Source organism: Petaurus breviceps, unplaced genomic scaffold (genome assembly GCF_028583685.1).
Source record: "Petaurus breviceps papuanus isolate PSGF00001 unplaced genomic scaffold, PetGlider_PUasm1.0 76, whole genome shotgun sequence".
NCBI lineage: Eukaryota > Metazoa > Chordata > Mammalia > Diprotodontia > Petauridae > Petaurus > Petaurus breviceps.
The window spans coordinates 55,790,865-55,809,227 of NW_027186473.1; the positions used below are offsets into that span (position 1 = coordinate 55,790,865).

The 18,363-nt window shown below is 40.1% G+C and overlaps 1 protein-coding gene and 1 long non-coding RNA gene across 5 annotated transcripts in view; one reads left to right on the top strand and one right to left on the bottom strand.

The window, feature by feature from the left end:
* The window catches only part of SH3D19 (SH3 domain containing 19), a 209,807-nt gene extending 193,579 nt beyond the window's left edge, over window positions 1–16,228 (bottom strand). The window contains exons 1-2 of one of the 4 annotated variants that reach the window (XM_069105507.1): window positions 16,094–16,228; window positions 15,296–15,427 (exon numbers count right to left, since the gene is read on the bottom strand). In XM_069105507.1, coding sequence (XP_068961608.1) covers window positions 15,296–15,407 — 112 coding nt within the window. In that variant the 5' untranslated portion in view covers window positions 15,408–15,427; window positions 16,094–16,228. The other 3 variants (XM_069105506.1, XM_069105509.1, XM_069105511.1) reach the window with 3 other exon arrangements.
* A 94-nt stretch (window positions 16,229–16,322) lies between these two features.
* LOC138175149 (uncharacterized) overlaps window positions 16,323–18,363 on the top strand; it is a 30,165-nt gene continuing 28,124 nt past the window's right edge. The window contains exon 1 of the long non-coding RNA XR_011171901.1: window positions 16,323–16,436. This is a non-coding gene — a long non-coding RNA (uncharacterized lncRNA). The remainder of the gene's footprint in view (window positions 16,437–18,363) is intronic.

The following is an 18,363-nucleotide window of genomic DNA, read 5'->3' on the forward strand; positions in this document are numbered from 1 at the left end:
CCTAGGTTTTGAAACAAGCTTCCTATCCATTATGCCACACTGCCTTTGTGTGTTTCTTCCTGAAGGATAAGTCAACAATACCTCGTGTACCAAGGGCAGCTTCAGTGCCCGGTGTTGTTCAGTCATGGCTGACTCTTCATGACCCTATTTGGGGTTTTCCTAGCAGAGATAACAGAGTGGTTTGCCATCCTTCTCCAACTCATTTTACAGATGAGGAAACTGAGGCAAACAGGGTTAAGTGACTTGCCCAGGGTCACACAGTTAGTGTCTGAGGCTGAATTTGAACTCAGATCTTCCTGATTCCAAGCCTGTTACTCCATCCACTGTGCCACTTACCTGCCCACATGCTATTACTATACCCGTTTTATAGATGAGGACATTGAGGTTGTGAAAAGTTAAGTGATTTACCCTGGTAAATCATATCTTGGTATAGAGTCAGATTTGAGGTAGGATTTCAGGTTTCCAACTCTAAGTCCAGTACTCCATTCAACCACCTACGCAGTATCAAAAGCAGACTTGTGAACCCAAACCCTGACTCCCCGGAACCTCTTGGATAACTCCTGTCGACTTTACAATCAGATTGGCCTCTTCATTTCAATGACCCACAATTCATCAGTAACACTCATTTTTTTTCCTTCTAGTTTGTGCATTTGGAGTTTTTTATTTTTTTATTAGTTAGACAGGTTATCACTTGAAATTTTCCATTTGACAAGTCAGGAGCACTCAAAGTACATGGCCCTGGGCTGAGGACTGTGGTTGATGGACTGATTCTTGGGAACTGTTTGCAGAACTGAAATGCCTAAGGCTTTTTCCTAGTGATTACTCTGCAAACAAAGGACTTGCCCTAAATTTTGTGTGTTATTATTATAATTGAAAGTACCCAGGATCACTTCTCACCCTCACTTCACACATCCAACCTGTTTCCAAAAGTCTTGTTTCTCTCCCTTTGCACCATCTCTCCTTTCTCCACTCACAGCCTAACACAGGCCCACCTATACTACTGTAAAAGCCTTTTTTTTTTTTTGCTTTTTTGGAGGGGGGAGGTTAGGGCAGTTGGGGTTAAGTGACTTGCCCAAGGTCACACGGCTAGTTTTGTGTTAAGTGTCTGAGGTCCTCCTGACTCCAGAGCTGGTGCTCTATTCACTGCGCCACCTAGCTGTTCCCTGTAAAAGCCTTCTACTTAGTCTCTCTCCACTTTAATCCATCCATCCTCCATTCAGATGTCAAAGTGATTTTCCTAAAGCACAGTTCCGATGATGCCACCCCGCCCCATACCCCCATCAATAAGCTCCAATAGCTCTCTGTTATCTCCAGGATCAAATGTAAAATCCTTTGCTTGCTTTTAAAGCCCATGACAACCTGGTTCCTTACTACCTTTCAGGTCACTTTATACTTTATACCTCTCAAATACTCTACGATCCTGTGACACTGGCCACCTTGTTGGTCCTAGAATATAGCATTCCATCTCTAACTTTTGTGTCTTTTCACTGGTTGTATCTAATGCCTGGAATGCTCTCTATCCTCACCTCTACTTACTGACTTCCCTAAGTTTCCTTCAAATTCCAAGTCAGTTGACCTACAAGTAAGAGGTCTTTCCTGATATCCACTCTCTACCTCCAACTGCTAGTACCTTCCCTCTGGGATCACCTCCTATTTGTACATACATGTTGGTTTGTACACTATCTCCCTCATTAGCATGTAGGCTTCTTGAAAGAAAGTGCTATGTTTCTGTCTTTTATTTTTGTATCACAAGAGCTTAGCACAGTGGCTGTTAATCACAAGAAAGTGATTAATAAAGATGAGAGGAAGCCAAGATGAGGTAATAAAAGCAGGGACTCCTCTGACACTTCCCAAATCCCCCTCCAAACAACTTTAAAATAATGCCTCAAAACAAATTTTGGAGTGGTAGAACTAACCATCTAACCCAACAACTTAGAAGGTCAGCAGGAAAGGTCTGCCTCACTGGGGTGAGAGCGGAGCACAGTGCAGAGCCGGTGTCCCCAGCAAGGTAGCAATAGCCTTTGGGGTGACTGAATTGGTAGCTGCTGCTTCCAGAGCTCTCAGCCCACAGACAATAAGAAAGTCAGACAACTGGTTAGAAGGAAATTACGGGGGACCCTTTGCTAGTAGCCGGTGCAAGGCTTGGTTTCATTGCCCATACACAGTTCTGGTCAAAGTTCTGATGGGGTGCTTGGGATCTATGTCTGTAAAATCAAATTGTAAACTCAATGTTTAATATCAATTTGTAACATCAGTTTGTAAAATCAATTTATAAAACCAGTCTGTAAAATCACATTCCCCCCCCCCCCCAGCTTCAGAGCATTAACTCTGCCCCTTCCCCCTGCCAGCACTCTGCCCAGAAACAACTCATGAATTGTTTCTCTCTGCTTGGAACAATAACAAGCTACACCTATGAATCCTTCACTAAACCATCTATAAACATTTTAGCTTAGGCAAATATTATCTCCCCTTAGTAAGTGGTCAGCTGCACCATGAATCCTCCAAAGCACTATCTACAGGTTAACTCCTTAGCCAATTATACACATACTGAGTTTCCGTTAGCCTTGGTTCCCAACATCCATCTTGTCAAACATGACACTGATGGGTGTCAGACTAGGCACTTCTCAGTCAGCCCTTGATCGCTAGCTGACTTAGTGACTAAAACCACACCTCTAGGTAGCCCCCCTTGGGCTATTTCCCAGTGAATTATGGACAATATACCTTCGAAGTTGACATTAAAAGTACATGTTCCTTTAAGCACTGACCACTCCTTAACTCCTCCCTAATCCCACCCTTACTCACCTAGTTAGCATAATTGATATCTGATTTATTACCTAAACTCCTTAAAAACTATGCCTATGTGTTCTTTAAGTTTGTAGGTCGCCTAAGGACCCCTGCCTGCTGTAAAGTGTACAATAAACTTTTACAATCCTGACTTCAAGAGTGCTTGGGCCTACTGAAATTCTTTTCCAGACTGAATCGCAGGCATTCTGGTCTTTGATAAGGATCAGAGTTCCTGTATAACCTATTGCCATCCCCTCAACAGTTCCAGGGTGGAAAAGAGTGCTTGTGGTCACTCAGACCAGAGCACAGATCAGGAGAGCAGTGACCATGCTTTTCATTAGATGATATCACATTGAAAGAACTGAAAACTTTACAGACCCCCAGAACTTGCATTATGACACCCAACTTAAACTTAATCCTATTTAACTTATATGAATATATATATATATACACACACATACATAAATATTAAAATATATATGTATAAAACTTATATGATCATTGATACCCATCAAATCACAGTGAACTGAATAAATACTGATTAATTTGAGTAGGGGAATCAAAATTACCATCACATAAGTGACTAATAAAGGTTTGCTGATGATAAGAATGATACCTTCTGACTTTCTACCCTCAAACTCTTTCTAACAGAGGCTACTGATGTTTGAAAGAAGGAAACTATCCAAATCTAGTAATCTCTAATGTATGGAATTAAAACAGCTTGATATTCCTTCATCTAGGATGTGAGTATTAAGTACTGAGTATTATTTAAGTCTTTAATATTCTTGCCCTTTTTTGTACCTAAATTATTCTTTAAGAGAGATAAAGAACCTGGGAAAATCAAGGTTCAAATCCTGCTTTTAGGGTAAGTATTAGTAGTCTGTGACCAGTCAAACCACCTTAACCTCCTGAAGTTTTAGTTTCTTTATCTGTAAAATGACCTTAACAATGTCTGCAGTACCTACTCCACAGAGTTACTATGACATTTCAAATGAGATAATTTAGTCAAAGTGCTTTGAAAACTTTGAAATACTATAAACCCCAGTTATTATTCTTTCAAGGTGAAATGAAGGTCAATAGACTCATAAAAAAATAGCTCACAGTAGATGCTTTAATAAATGTTTGCTGATTAAGTCAGGTTTCTGATTATGTTTTCCTTATACATGCCCTTGGTGGTAAAGTATTACAGAATGGTATGTTAGTAAATGACAAATGTCAATAGTCAACTTTAACAGTGCTAAATAATTTTACATAAATACATAAGAAAAAAAATTTGTCAGAGGACTATAAGTTTTAGAACTAGAAGGGGCCTTGGAGGAGATCTAATCTAAATTCCTTAATTTATAGATTAGAAAACCAAGACCCAGAAAGAGGGCAATAAGTGGGAGAAGCAGAGTTTAAATACAAGCCTTTTGATTACAAATGCAGTGTTCTTTCCACAGCCTTTCTGTCCCAAATATTTTATGTCCAATAGAAGCATTTAGATTACAGAACCTGAATTCAAAGAGATACCCTGGGGTACAAGAAATTCAAAGTCAGCTAGCTATGTTCTAGTCTCAGGATGACCATTTATTAAAAATGTAAGACAAATATAATCACTGGAACATACTCTTTAAGTTCGGTACCATTAACTTCCAAGCTATCCAAGTGAGTGACAAAAAGAGAATGCACAGGGAAATTAGATGCATGGAAAATCCCCAAACACAATTAGTCATCCTCTGTTTCAGCTTCCTCAATCTTTCTACCATTAAACTTTTCAAGAGTTGGTAACAAATAGCAGCATTTGATAGATCTGTATGTTCCCCTCCCAGACTCAGTGACAGTCACATTAGGAGATTCAGTGAAATTGCCCTAAGGAAAGGAAGTGATACAATTTGAATATGGAACAGGGAATATCAGAGCTCACAGGGACCCTGGAAATGCCTATTAGACTGAGCTCATTTTACAGATGAGGAAGCTGGGAGCTATGAAGGTTGAAGTGCTTGTCCAAGGGTCAACCAGCTGCTTAGTGACCGAGGTCAGGTTTCCTGATTCCATATCTAGTGATCTTTCCATCTGAGTGGCAAACATAATTGGAATGAAAGTGTGGAAAAGAAGGGGAAAAAAGGATGACTTTTTTCATCACTCAGGGGTGAATAGTCATTTCAATACAAGAGGGCTATCATGATTTCGAAATAAGTGAATATTTACTGTTTGGAAGCATTTTGCTTAAACTCACTTCACTACTTTTTTTTCTTTATTTTTGAATAAAATTTTGTAGATGTTGTTTTATTAATATCATCAAAATTTCCTCTAGTAGCCCATCTTCTCCTGCCCCTCCCAAAAAGCTATCCTCTATATTAAATAATATTCTTGTTGCTTTTTAGTATGATTTATCCCATACCTTCTGTCAGAAAAATGGGTCAGAAGGGACACTTCAAGAGTAAGTGCCCCATAGTGACGATTTACAAACATTTTTCTCTCTTCTTAAGCACCAATACATACTCCCACCACATTTCCACCTGTAAGGAAGGTAAGGCCTCCTAATAACAGATAATATTTATATAGCACTTTGGAATTTGTCAAATACTTTAAATATATCATATCGTTTGATCATCAAAAGGCTGGTAAAAAAAATCTGTTTTCAGATCTCAAATAACACTTTACTTTCCAACTGTGTGATGTCTCAAGAATAACAGAACAGGGACTAAACCCGTGATTTCATTGGCAAAGGAAAAATGAGGAAATACCTTCTTCCCTATGCAGGTTGTCACTTTCTCTGCAACTTAACAGTCTCAGAGAGTTTCTAGAGCAATGAGAAGTTAAGCGACTTGCCCAGGGTCACATTGCCAATATATTCAGAGGCTGGACTTGAACTGAGGTCATCTTATCTTTGAAGTGAAATCTATAGCCATCTTGTCAAGCTATCACTAATACACTTATTAAGTATTTTTCCCTCCCTTACGCAGTAACTGACACCAAGAAGCTTCAGTGAAATTGCCCTAAGGAAAAGGAATTGATTTGTAATAACCTGTAGGAGTACAGTAGAAGTAATAAATTGTAGGATATTTGTTTGCTGTTCCACTTTGGGAGGGGCATGGGAATAACAAGGCATGACACAATAGTCAGTACCTGGAAACCCACCAGCTTCTCACAGTATCTTTATTTAATGCTATTAATTAAAACTGTCAATATTATGCTATTGTTTCCCATAGGTATGGCCTCCACATAGAGCTGATTTTCTGGGAAAATTTTCAATTTAAAATATCCTATCCTATTCATTAAGTAATAATTAATAGGTGGGAAACTGACTGTCAGACCACTGTCACAATTTTTTATTTGGGAAATATGATTAGCATAACCATAAGCCCTCTAAAGGGCCTGGGGCTGGGAGGAGACAAGAAATCTGAAGGGAGGAGTCTTTTAAGACCTTCGCTCTTACCCTCCTCCTGCAGAATACTTTGGGCCTTCGATTCCATAAGGGGAGCTACATTCTCACAGTTCTTTTCCACTGGTCCCATGCAAGACTAAGGTGGGTGAAGAAAATAATGACGATCAACACACACATATATACACACACATAAGGACAACTAGGCGGCACAGTGGGTAGAGTGTCAAGCCCAGAATCGGAGACATTCATCTTCCTGACTTCAAATCTGGCCTCAGACATTTACTAGCTGTGCGACCCTGGGCAAGTCATTAATCCTGTTTGCCTCAGTCTCCTCATCTGTAAAATGAGCTGGAGAAGGAAATGGCAAACCACTTCAGGATCTCTGCCAACAAAACCCCAATGGGGTCATGGAGAGTCAGACACAACTAGAAAAACAACAGAAGAACAACAATATATACAAAAATAAGTAAAAGGTTTTACTGATAACTAACATTTATGTAACATTTTAAGGTTTGCAAAGGATTACACACAGGGTCTCACTTGTGTTTTACGGCCCCTTCCAGCTCTCTATGTACTATCTATGAACTCCGCCTATTCAAATCCTTTTCCTCTCTAAGAACTTATTCTAGTACCATCTCCTCCATGAATGGATTAGCTTAAGTGCCACCTCCTTCCCTAAATGCCCCAAGTAGAAACAATTTCTCTCCCTCTTCAAATTTCTCACAACACTTTGGAATTTTTGAATGTACTCACCCTATGCTGATCAGTATTCTGAATATTTGCTTACAAATATTGTTGTTTCTACCTCTCAATTAATGTCCTACTTTGATACATCATCATTGCCTGGCATTGATGATGAATTTTCCAAGTCAATAACAGTGTTGTAAAAGCTGTGGAAGGTTTTGACTACTGGCCTGCAATGGACTTATGTATCATTAATCTGAGAACCAGAACCATAGAATCACAGAATTTAAACTATGGAAGGTACCTCAAGAGAGTCAGAGCCAAGATGGCAGAGCAAGTGGAAACCCACCACCTCTTCCAAATTTCCTTCCAAACAACTTTAAAATGATGCCTCAAAGGGAATTCTGGTGCAGCAAAATTAACAAAAGGATGAAGTGAAGCAATATTCTAGCCCTAGAGAATTTAGATGGTTGGCAGGAAAGGTCTTTCTCCCTGGGGTAAGAGGGAGCTCAGTCCAATATATGCCATTCAAGCAAGCCAGTGGCAAGCCTTGGAGGCAGCTGAATCTGTGGTAGCAACTTCTGGAGTTGTCAGCCCACATATGATCAGCAAACTGGTCAAAAGGGATATTTTTTTTCTTTAATTTATTTAATTTTAATTTTCAACATTCACTTCCATAAGTTTTTGAGTTCTAAATTTTCTCCACCTCCTTTCCTTCCCCCTCCCCAAGATGGCATGCAATATGATAAAGGCTCTATATATACATTCTCATTAAACATATTTTCACATTAGTCAAATTGTAAAGAAGAATTAGAATGAATGGGAGAAACCATGGGGAAAAAAAAGACAAAACAAAAAAAGAGAGCAAATAGTATGCTTCAATCTTCATTCAAACTTCATAGTTCAGACCAGAATACAGGCCAGGAGAGCAGTGATCATATGTCTCCTTAGATTATACTATGTTGGAAGAACTGAAAATTTATAGAACCCAGAATTAGCTCCAAAACCAACAGAACAAAAAAAAGAGAAGCTTCAGATAGTACCCCCTCCACCCCAGGAGCACAGCCCAGCTTAAAGTTAAAAGTCAAGAGAGAGGCTGGAAAAATGAGCAGCAGGGAACAAAAAAAGAACCTGACCACAGAAAGTTACTATGGTGACAGGGAAAATCAAAACACAAACTCAGAACAATGTAACAATATAAAAACAACTACACACAAACCCTCAAAGAAAAAAGTGAATTGGTCCCAGGCCCAAAAAGAATTCATGGAAGAGTTCAAAAACAGATTTTAAAAATCAGCTATAAGAGGTAGAAGAAAAATTGGGAAAGGACCTCAGGAGCCATCTATTCCAACCAGAATCCCCCAAATAACATAACATTCCTGACAAGTGACTAACTAGCCTCTAGCTTCCTAAGGGGGAAGTCTTCAAGAAGAAGCTGGATAATTGCCTGTCCTTTTGTTATCATGGGGATTCCTTTTTTATCTGGTTTGAACTAAATGCTCACTAAGACCATTTCTATCCTGCTGATTCCAACATAAACTAACAAACACATATTATATAGTCCTAGCAAAAGTTGTGTATATCTCTCATCTGACAACCCATCCCACCCCATTCGATCTAACCAAACTTGTATCAAGGATCTATTTCATTCACTGTGCTCTGCTAGGCCCTAGAGATACAGACAATGTTGTTTTTTTTTTAAATGACCCATTCTATTGGGAGGATTCCACCTATAAACAGGTTAACATATGCACAGAGGAAGAGGGAGAAAAAACTAAGGATTTCATGGATCAGAAAAAGCTTTCCTCTGGAGATGGCACTGAGCAGAGCCTTAAAGAAAGTGAAATATTCTAAGAGCCTGAGGTGAAGAGGGAGTGTATTCTAGGCATGTAAGACAACTTGTATAAATGTAGGGAAAGAGGAAACAGAAAGCTGAATTCAGCACATATAGGAGAGTATGGCTAGGAATGTCCAGTACATGAATGGAAATAATAATGATCCAAACCGTGATGCATCATTTCACACTCCAAAGAAGCTAATAAGATTTGTCTGCTTTGGCTTCCTTAATTCATGAAGACTAATTTACAATCTAACAGAGTTGCTTGGGGACCTTACCTGCTTTAAGTGAATTGCCCAGTCAGAATCAGAACTTGAACCTAGGTCTTTCTGATTCCCAAGGCTGAAGATACAAAAACACACAAAATATTCACTACCCTGAAGAGCTTACAATCTATGGGGGAGAGCAGAGGGATAATACATTAAACAGATAAATATAATAAATGATAATTAAAAGAGGAGAGAGGATAAGATTGATTGTTAATCTGCACTTATGCAAAGTGTGTTCACACCAATGAAATCATAAAGCCCTGACACATTATCTCCCCTGCTGGACTTCTAAATTCCTTGAGATTGCATCTTATATAATTTTTATATCTCCAAACACTAGTTCAGTGTCTTGCACACAGCAGAGGCTTACTAGATGTTTGTGACAAGAGGGGAGAGAGGAAGGAAATGGTTTAGTTCTAGCAGCACAATGACAAGAGCTGGTAACTCTTCATTTGCCTCACACCAACTACTGCAACATCACACTCAGCACCCCTTTCAATGGCTGGTTACTTCTCTTATGCTCACACACAATGGCAGCTGTGTTTAAATGACCCCTGAGAAGGAAGGCTTGAGAACCATGGTCCTCTATCACACCTGTGACCCACTTAAATTTGAATTAAACCATAGAATAGCAAGCATGCTTGTATGTCCTACTGGTTCTAGATTATTAATCCAGCATGAGGTTCAAAGAAGTATTTGTTATTTGCAAATCTTAATACAAAGAAAATTTAAAAATAAGCCCCCAAGCTTTTCCCACTGAGTGAAAGGTCAGTTCTCAGAAAACAGCACCTGGTTCCTCATAACTCACTACCTTTGAATGCTTTCTTTTAAAAATCATAGAAACATACAGAGAAATAGGGGGAAATCTAAAGCAAGAGTTCTTGGTCTTTTTGCCATAGACCCCTTTGGCAGGCTGGTGAAACTGTCAACCCCCTCACAGAATAATGTTCTCAAATGCATAAAATAAAATGCATAGAAGTGTAAAGGAAACCAATTATATTGAAATGCAGTCTTAAAAAATCTTTCAAAAAACAAGTTCATGGACCCCAAGTTAAAAACTCTTTACCTAACAGGATGCATAGCTGGGATCTGCACTACCAGAAACACACTGGATACAACTAAACACATGCACATGCATGTATATGTGTATATGCACACACATGCGCACACACGCACACACAAAATCTAGAAGAATTATAGATGGAGCAGCAGTACACGGTATAGTGAATAGAGAACCAGTCTTGGAGTCAGAAACACCTAGGTTCAAGTAATGCTTCTGACACAGTCTAGCTAGGAGACCTTGGACAAATTACTTAACTCTTTCGCTATCTAAAAGCAACTCAGACTGTAAATTTCAGAGGAGTTTTTTATCTGCAATGGTGGAAAGAACCTCTATCTTTAGAATTCTTTTTTTTTTTTAAGCAATTGGGGTTAAGTAACTTGCTCAAGGTTCCACGGCCAGGTGTTTCTGGGTGGGTGCTAAGTGTCTGAGCCTGGGATTCTATCTCCAGGTCATCCCGACACTGGAGCCGGTGCTCTTACTCGCTGTGCTACCTGGCCGCCCCTATCTTTAGAATTCTTAACACAGATGAACTTAAAGAAAATTCTTCTAATTATTGTCTTATTCTTCTATTCTTAATCTGGGGTTTGCAAATTTGGTTTTGTTTATAATTGTACTAGATTGTAGACTCTAAATCATTGTTGTCAAACTCCAAAAGAACCAAAACAATTAAACCATACATAAAGATCCTGGTGGTTGAGGCTGCTAGGTGGTGCAGTGAATAGAGCACCAGCCCTGAAGTCAGGAGGACCTGGGTTCGAATCCAGCCTCAGACGCAACACAAAAAATAGCCATGTGACTTTGGGCAAGTAACTTAACCCCAATTGCCCTCCAAAAAGAAAAAAAAAAAGAAAGATCCTGGTGGTTTAGAAAGCCACATGTTAATACCATCTATGTTCTATTGTATACTGTATTATATTTATTTATTTTGTTAAATATTTCTCAATTACATTTAAATCTGCTTCAGGCAGTTGTCTGACACCTCTGCTCTAGACAGTGTCCAACCTAGAGCAGTGAACAAGAACACTGGGCCTAGAACTGGGGACCCAAGTCCATATCTAAGCTTTGCCACTTCCTACCAGTGGGATCTTGGATAACTTACTTAACCTCCCTGGGTCTCAGTTTCCTCATCAGTAACATGAATGAGTTGGACCAAATCAGTCATCAGTCATTGATTAAGCACTAGTACCACACTAGGTACTAAAGATACAAAGACAAAATAAAATAATCCCTGCCCTCTGGAATTTTACATTCTATAGAGAGAAACAACATGTACATAAATAAGTAGATACAAAATAAATACAAGGTAATTTGGGGTTCAGGAGGACACTAGCAGCTGGGGAGGATCAAAAAAGATGTCACAAAGAAGATACTTGAACTTCATTTAGAAGGAAACAAGAGATTTTAAATGGTTCTTTCCACATCTCAATCTATAAATAAATCCTAGGAAAGTATTCCGCACAATAAGTGTTTACTAAATGATTATTGTTCTGTTGTTGTATGATTTTTTAACACATTTCAGAGAAAAACTGGAGGTTGTTAAGACAACATTTGGATTCAGACTTGTAAAAGCAAGCCAAACACTTAAAATCTTACTTATGGTCTTATAACTGCATTTAGGAGAAAAGGATTCTGAAAATTACTGAGTAAAAAAAAAGTAAACATCAATGCATGCATGTGTATGTGTAGCATCAATATTAGTGAACTAATATTTACTGTTTAACTGATGTTAAGTTGTACAAGATACAACTCAGAGCAGTTGTACTTATTATACCAGTGGTTTTCACACATTTCCACCAAGATATTAATGGATTTAAAAAAAATAATTTTTACTGTTACCTTTTCATTTTACCTCACCTACATTTCCCCATGTAGCCCCAAAGCATAAAAAAGAGGAAGAAAACAGTTCAGTAAAACTAAGCCACATACTGAATTAATCTGACACATTTGGCATACGTGGTCCCCTACCTCACAAAGGAGAGGAAGGTTCCTTCTCATATCTCTTCTTTACGGTCAAGTTTAATCATTATAATTTCCCATGATTCTGTTATGATTGTTTTGTTGCTGCTGTTCTTTTAATTTACATCATGGTAGTGAATGTATATATTGTTTTCATGCTTCTTATTTCACTTTATATCAGTTCATATATATATATATCTTTCCATGCTTCTCTGTATTCATTGTTTTACAGTACAGTAATATTCTATTACATGTACAGACCATATCTTGTTTGTCAAGTGACAAGCATCTACTTTGTTAGCTATTGGGACTGATTAACCCATCAGCCCTTAGTGACTCCCTCCCCATTTGTACAGCACTATTCTGGATGTTCAGGAGATACAAAGGAAGCCTAGAGAAGGCTCTATCCTTCTGGCTTATAATATCATGGGAAAGAAATCAGAGTAGCCTATAATAATAAGGTGCTAAACTATGTATTCTGAACTGGAGTAGCTCAAAAAAGAAAGTATAAACTGACTAACACTGGCATAGTTGGGGAGACTACAGAGAGAGAAATAGTGAAAAGAGATGATTAAAATTTAAATCCCAAAAGATTTTGGCACACACCACATCCTTCGCACAGTCTCTTTGGGAGAATGTGGACTTCAACTCAGACATAACAGAAAAATGTCCAAGCTTGGTAAGGAATGTGAGAATGTCTGTGCAACACATTACCCAGTAAGTGTAAAGGAGGACACAGACTTCTTGTTGGGAGGACCGAAGAGATGGAATTAATATCAAATTAGTGATTCTAAGGGGGATAAAAATCAGACATCCAGTTTCTCCCTCTTCCTATCCTGCAATATCTAGATGCTCTCTTCTTCATAAGGTCCCACAGAGTAAGATTTTAAAACTTTATAAAGCAAGATTTCTGCATTCATAAAGGACAAATACTGTAACACATCTCTTAAACAGAAAGCTCGCCAAACCAAGATAAACATCAAGCAGCCTTCAGAAATTAAAGGAGTTGAGAGAAATAAGATAAAAAATATCACCGCCTGCAGCCTTGAAATAAGTTACACATGTTGCTAGTAGGTGGATAAACACAGAGTATGTATGTGACTGTGTGAGTGTTTATATATATACACATTACACACACACACATAAATATACATACACATACATAAAATTACTGTGAGTCTTATCCCAAACAAGGGTATTCAGAGTATAGTTTCTTTCAAGGAAGCAAAGGAGTTTGTAGAAGATTGTAAAAATTCAATTATCCATGATTTTGATCAATAATGCATATAAGAAACATACTCTTCAAGACTTAAGCATTTTTATTATATCATTGTTCCCTGAAACACACACATTTTTTAACTTACACTTTTTAACACACACTTGTTTATTGTACATAAGCTTAAACTACCAACTATTTTTTAAAATTAATTTTAATAATCAAATATAGTCATAGAAGTTAGGAAAAGGGTGTAATGATCTGTATAGGCATAACTCTCAAAAAGGGTAGATTTGAACAAGTTTTTAGCTCTAAGGGAAAATAGAATCCTACTATATAGACGGAGAACACACTCGGATTCCAAAATCTCTTTCATTTGCCACATTATTTTTCTGCACCCATTCTCCCCTCCTAATCTCCCCCCTCCCATATTATAACTTTTTGAGCTCCTAGAAAAGGTCCACAATCCTCTTTTTCTGCATAGCCAACAGGAATAAAAAGACTCCAAGCTGGCTCCCTGGATTATGGAATGTTTACTACATTCTGCTTTCTCACTTACAATATAAGCCTTTGATGTATTATTGAATTGGTTCCTCTTCCTTATCCCTCTTTTGTTCCCTTTTCCATGGCTGTTTTATTTTGTTGGTAGTGGTTGGTTTTTGTTTTTTTCTAATAAATTCAGCTTACCTGGTGAGATTTACTAGGTAGTGAATTTCCTCTCTATTATATATCATTAAGAAAAGTCTTACCAGTAGGGGGAAGGGATGGGGCTCCAGATTTATTCACTTATTCACTAAATGGATGAGTGAAAAAAAGAGGCTAAAGTATTTGATCCATGAGGTACTCCAAATACATGAACTGAAAGCTGACCTTTGTAGAATTCTCAGCAGAACTAGAAGGATCCTTAGAGAAAATTCCCTCACTGTGCAGATGAAGAAAACAGAAGCTGTATGATGATGTGAAAAGAGCCCTGGATTTGGAGAAAGAGGACAAGAAGTTGAATCCTAGCTTTTCCGATATAGGAATGGAAGAGACTTTTCTGGTCATGGTGAGCCGGAGGTGTCAAAACTGCATTTGGCCTCAAAATTCCAAAGTGCCGCCCCAACCAGATTTACATGTAATTGAGAAATGGTTAATAAAAATACAATACGATATAAATAATGTGAATTTGTGTTTTTCTAAGTCAATATATGGCTTTCAGGGATTCCCTTTTTATTTGAGTTTGACTTATAAATATGTACTCTTGGATGAATCACTTAACCTTTGTGACTTGGTTTCCTCAAATGTAAAATGAAGAGGCTGGACTGGAGGATCTCAAAGATTCCTTCCAAGTCTAAAGCTATGTCTATATATACACCTCTCAGTTCCAGAGTGTTATAACTACATGGCCAAAGTTCATTCACACAGTAAACAGAGCTGATCGATTGAAAGACAAGGCCTCTGACCCCAAACTTTGTGTTGTATCCACTGAAACACACTGGACCTTTTTTTTCTACGTTATGTTCACCCTTCCCCCCCCCTTTAATGTAGCAAACCAATTTTAAACTTCTAATACACTCAAGGAGAAGAAAAGAGTATTTTTACATATCCGGTAGGGCAAATTAAGTTGAACTGAGAGTAACCATCTGCTAGGACAGGAGAAATAGGGAATGAGAACGATGAGGGAGTAGGTGAATCGAGATAGCCTGGCTACCTTGGGGGCAAATGGGATTGGAGATTTTCAACTCTAGAATCATCACATATTAAAGGCTGGCCACTCAGAAAAAGTAGGCTGATTTCTCCTAAAGGCGGATACAAAAAATAGTTAAGTATTGCTGTAGTTGTAGTTTAAAAAGGGGGTGGGGAGCTGGCGATCGCCTCCTCCTCCCCCCCCTCCCGTTCACCTCCAGCCACTCCCCGGCCAGAGTTAAAAGTCCCCGTCCCAGTCGCACCAGCGCAAGTGCCCAGGAGCGCACGCCAGCCAGAGTAGACAGGGGCTGAGGAGAGAGGAACCCGGTCAGAGCACGCACGCACGCACGCACCGCCACCAGAATCCTCGCCAGTCCAGAGGCTGCCTGCCCGCACCCTCCTTCCTTTCGTCTCTTCTCCGGCTCACACCCCACCCCCTGCTGCTTACCTGCCGCCGAGTGACTGGAGTGAGCTCGGCCCCGGGCTCTCCTGGAGGCTCCGAGCTCTCTGCGCTCCCGCAGCTCTTCCTCTTCTTCTTCCAGCCGTCGGGCTTCAGCCATCGGCTAGGCTGGGGCACACACTGGGAACAGGACGAAGGCAGAGAGAAGCCCGGACTCTTAGCAGCCGGGAGCGCCCATCGGACTGCCAGTTCTCTCCCCGCCTGCCCAGCCCTGTCCGGACTCGTTCTCTAGCGCCGAGACTCGGTCGGGGCCGGAGGGAATTCAGTGCCCGGAGCAGACGGAAGAGAAAAGGCAACTTCTCCGCCAGACTCCACCTGCCCCGACTTTAGGGGAAAAAGGGGAGGGGGAGAGGGCTGGAGGCGGCGGCAGCTCGAGCTAGAAAAGGGCAGCCTCCCGACTTTCCTCCGCCCTCCTCAGCGCAGAGACAGCCTCTTTCTCCCTTTTCCTTTCTGGCTCCTCACTTAGCTTAGCCCCTTCCCTCTTCTTCCTTCTTCCCCGCCTTCCAAATTGGAAGCCTGGGATGAGGCGGGTCTGTCCCGGCCTCGCCCTCCTCTGGGAGGGACTAGCAGTTGCCGGCCTGCCCCCACTTGGGACCCAAGGCCACCGGACCGGATAAGCGGACCCCCTAGCCAGGACAGACAAAACAAACCAAAAAACGGGGAGGGGCAGAAAGGAGGGGGTTGGCGTAGGCTTTTTCTATTTTTCCCAACTTTCCGGGGTCAACAGGAAACCCACACGCTGGACATTAAAACAAAAGGAGGGGGAGGAGAGGGAAGAAGAGGTACCTGCCAGCCTCAGCCAAGCTCGGGGAGCGGCTGCGGAGGAGACATCTTTGGCCGGCCCGAAAGATGAGAAACCTCCGTGCGGCCGAACTTCCGGGAAACTTTTATCTGAAGTTTTATTGGTCCTGCTTCCCGACCTTCTTTCTTTCTTGGTTGTCTTATCCTTGCCCGGCCATCCCCAGAGGGAGGGAGAGACTGAGAGAGTGACAGAGACCGAGGGCGGGGAGTTGGGTGGGGGTGGGAGTGTTGGAGACAGTTTAGGACTGTGGAGGGGCCCCAAGATTAGTCCGGAATTTTGTACAAAATCTGGGTATCCTGAGCTCCCTATCTTGGGGGAGAGAGACAAGTGAGTACAGCGCAGAAGTCTTCGTGCCAGTAGCTTTTCTTTGAAAATTATCCCCGTCTATTCTGTCCGTATTTTGTTTGCGTTGTTTTTTTCATCAGAATGAGTTCCTTAAGAGCAGGGACAGTTTTGGTTTTGGATTGGGTTTTTTTGTTTTTGTTTTTTGCGTTTCTCTGTATCCTCAGTGCTCAGCACAATGACGGGTACACAGGAGGTGCTTAATCAATGCTTGTTGACCCAATGTCTACCTGAGGGTTTATGAGAGGAAGGATAGCCTAGTGGATATGAGATTGACTTCAGCCTTTGACACAGACTAGGTGTGTGCACCTGGTCGAGTCACTTAATTACCTCAGCCAGTTTTTTAAGACTAAATTGCAAAAAAAAAAAAACCCTAAGCTGCAGAGGGACAACTAGATAACACAGTGAATAGCACACCATCCTTGGAGTCAGGAGGACCTGAGTTCAAATGTGACCTCAGACACTTACTAGCTGTGTGACTCTGGGCAAGTCACTTAATCCCAATTGCCTCCAAAAAAAAAAAACAAAACTAAGTTGCAGAAATGGGGCAGAGCTGCATTGATAGACTCCCTTAATGAGAGTTCCTTCTGCCAATGAAATCATAGGTCTGGAGCTTGAGACCCCTCCCCTCATCCCATCTAGGAAAATTTACTAAATGTATTTATTATGTATTAAATTCAACCAGTATTTATTAGGCAACTACTAGCTACTTTGCATTATGCTAGGTGCTCAGAATACAAAGGCAAATACATAAATTATATATAGATTATGTGTATCTCTACTTGAGTCTGTTGGAGGGTGACCCTAGGACCTCACATGGGAAGGCTATACTAGCAGAACCCAGGTTGTGTTCGATTTTACCAGCCTGGAAATGCTCTGACACAGATGCTTGTGACTGACTTTGTGTCCTCAGATGATCCAGCTAAGTTCAGAAATAGGGGACCACAGGATGATGGGGGGGGCTTTCCTCCACAACAACTCTGGATAACTGTCTACCATTTGTAGAAGGTAAATAGAGAGAGCACTTAAAGCAGAGAAAGCTCAGGTCCCTGAAAGCCAAGGCAGTTTGGTGGTACAGTGGGTGGAGCTCTGGGTCCTGAGTTCAAATTTGACCTCAGACATTTAACTAGCTGTGTGACTGGGAAAGTCTCAACTGTAAAATAGAGATAATGATAGCACCTACTTTGTAGGATTGTTGTTAGAATCAAATGAATTGAATATTTATAAAGCTCTTAGCATAGTGTGGCACAGAGTAGGTACTTAATAAATGCAGATTTCTTTCCTTTCTTCCATATGTAGAGACTCCTACAGCCCATAGAAAAACAGATAACATTGAAGGACATTGGATGCTGAAGGATCCAATTAGAATCCTTAGAATTGGAAGGAATCTTTTAAAAAAATTTTCCCCCAATTTTACATTTAATGTAAAAACAATTTTTAACATTTTGTTTTGTTTTGAGTTTTAAATTCTGTCCCTCTCCTCACTGAAATGGTAAGCAATCTGATATAGGTTATACATGTGCAATCATGTAAAACATTTCCATATTAGTCATTTTATGGAAAAAAACTCAAACCAAAAAAAAAAAAAGAAAGTGAAAAATAGCATGCTTTGGTCTGTATTCAGACACCATCAGTTCTCTCTTTGGAGATGGATATCATTTTTCATCATGAGGCCTTTGGCATTGACTTGGATCATTGTATTGCACAGAATAGCTAAGTCACTCACAGTTGTTCATCATACAATATTGCTGTTACTGTGTACAATCTTTTCCTGGTTTTCCTCATTTCACTTTGTATCAGTTCATGTAAGTCTTTACAGGTTCTTCTGAAATCATCCTAGAGCTAGAAGACATCTTAAAATCTTTGAACTACTTAGTCTCTACCTAGAAAATATTTGGACTGCCTAGCCCAA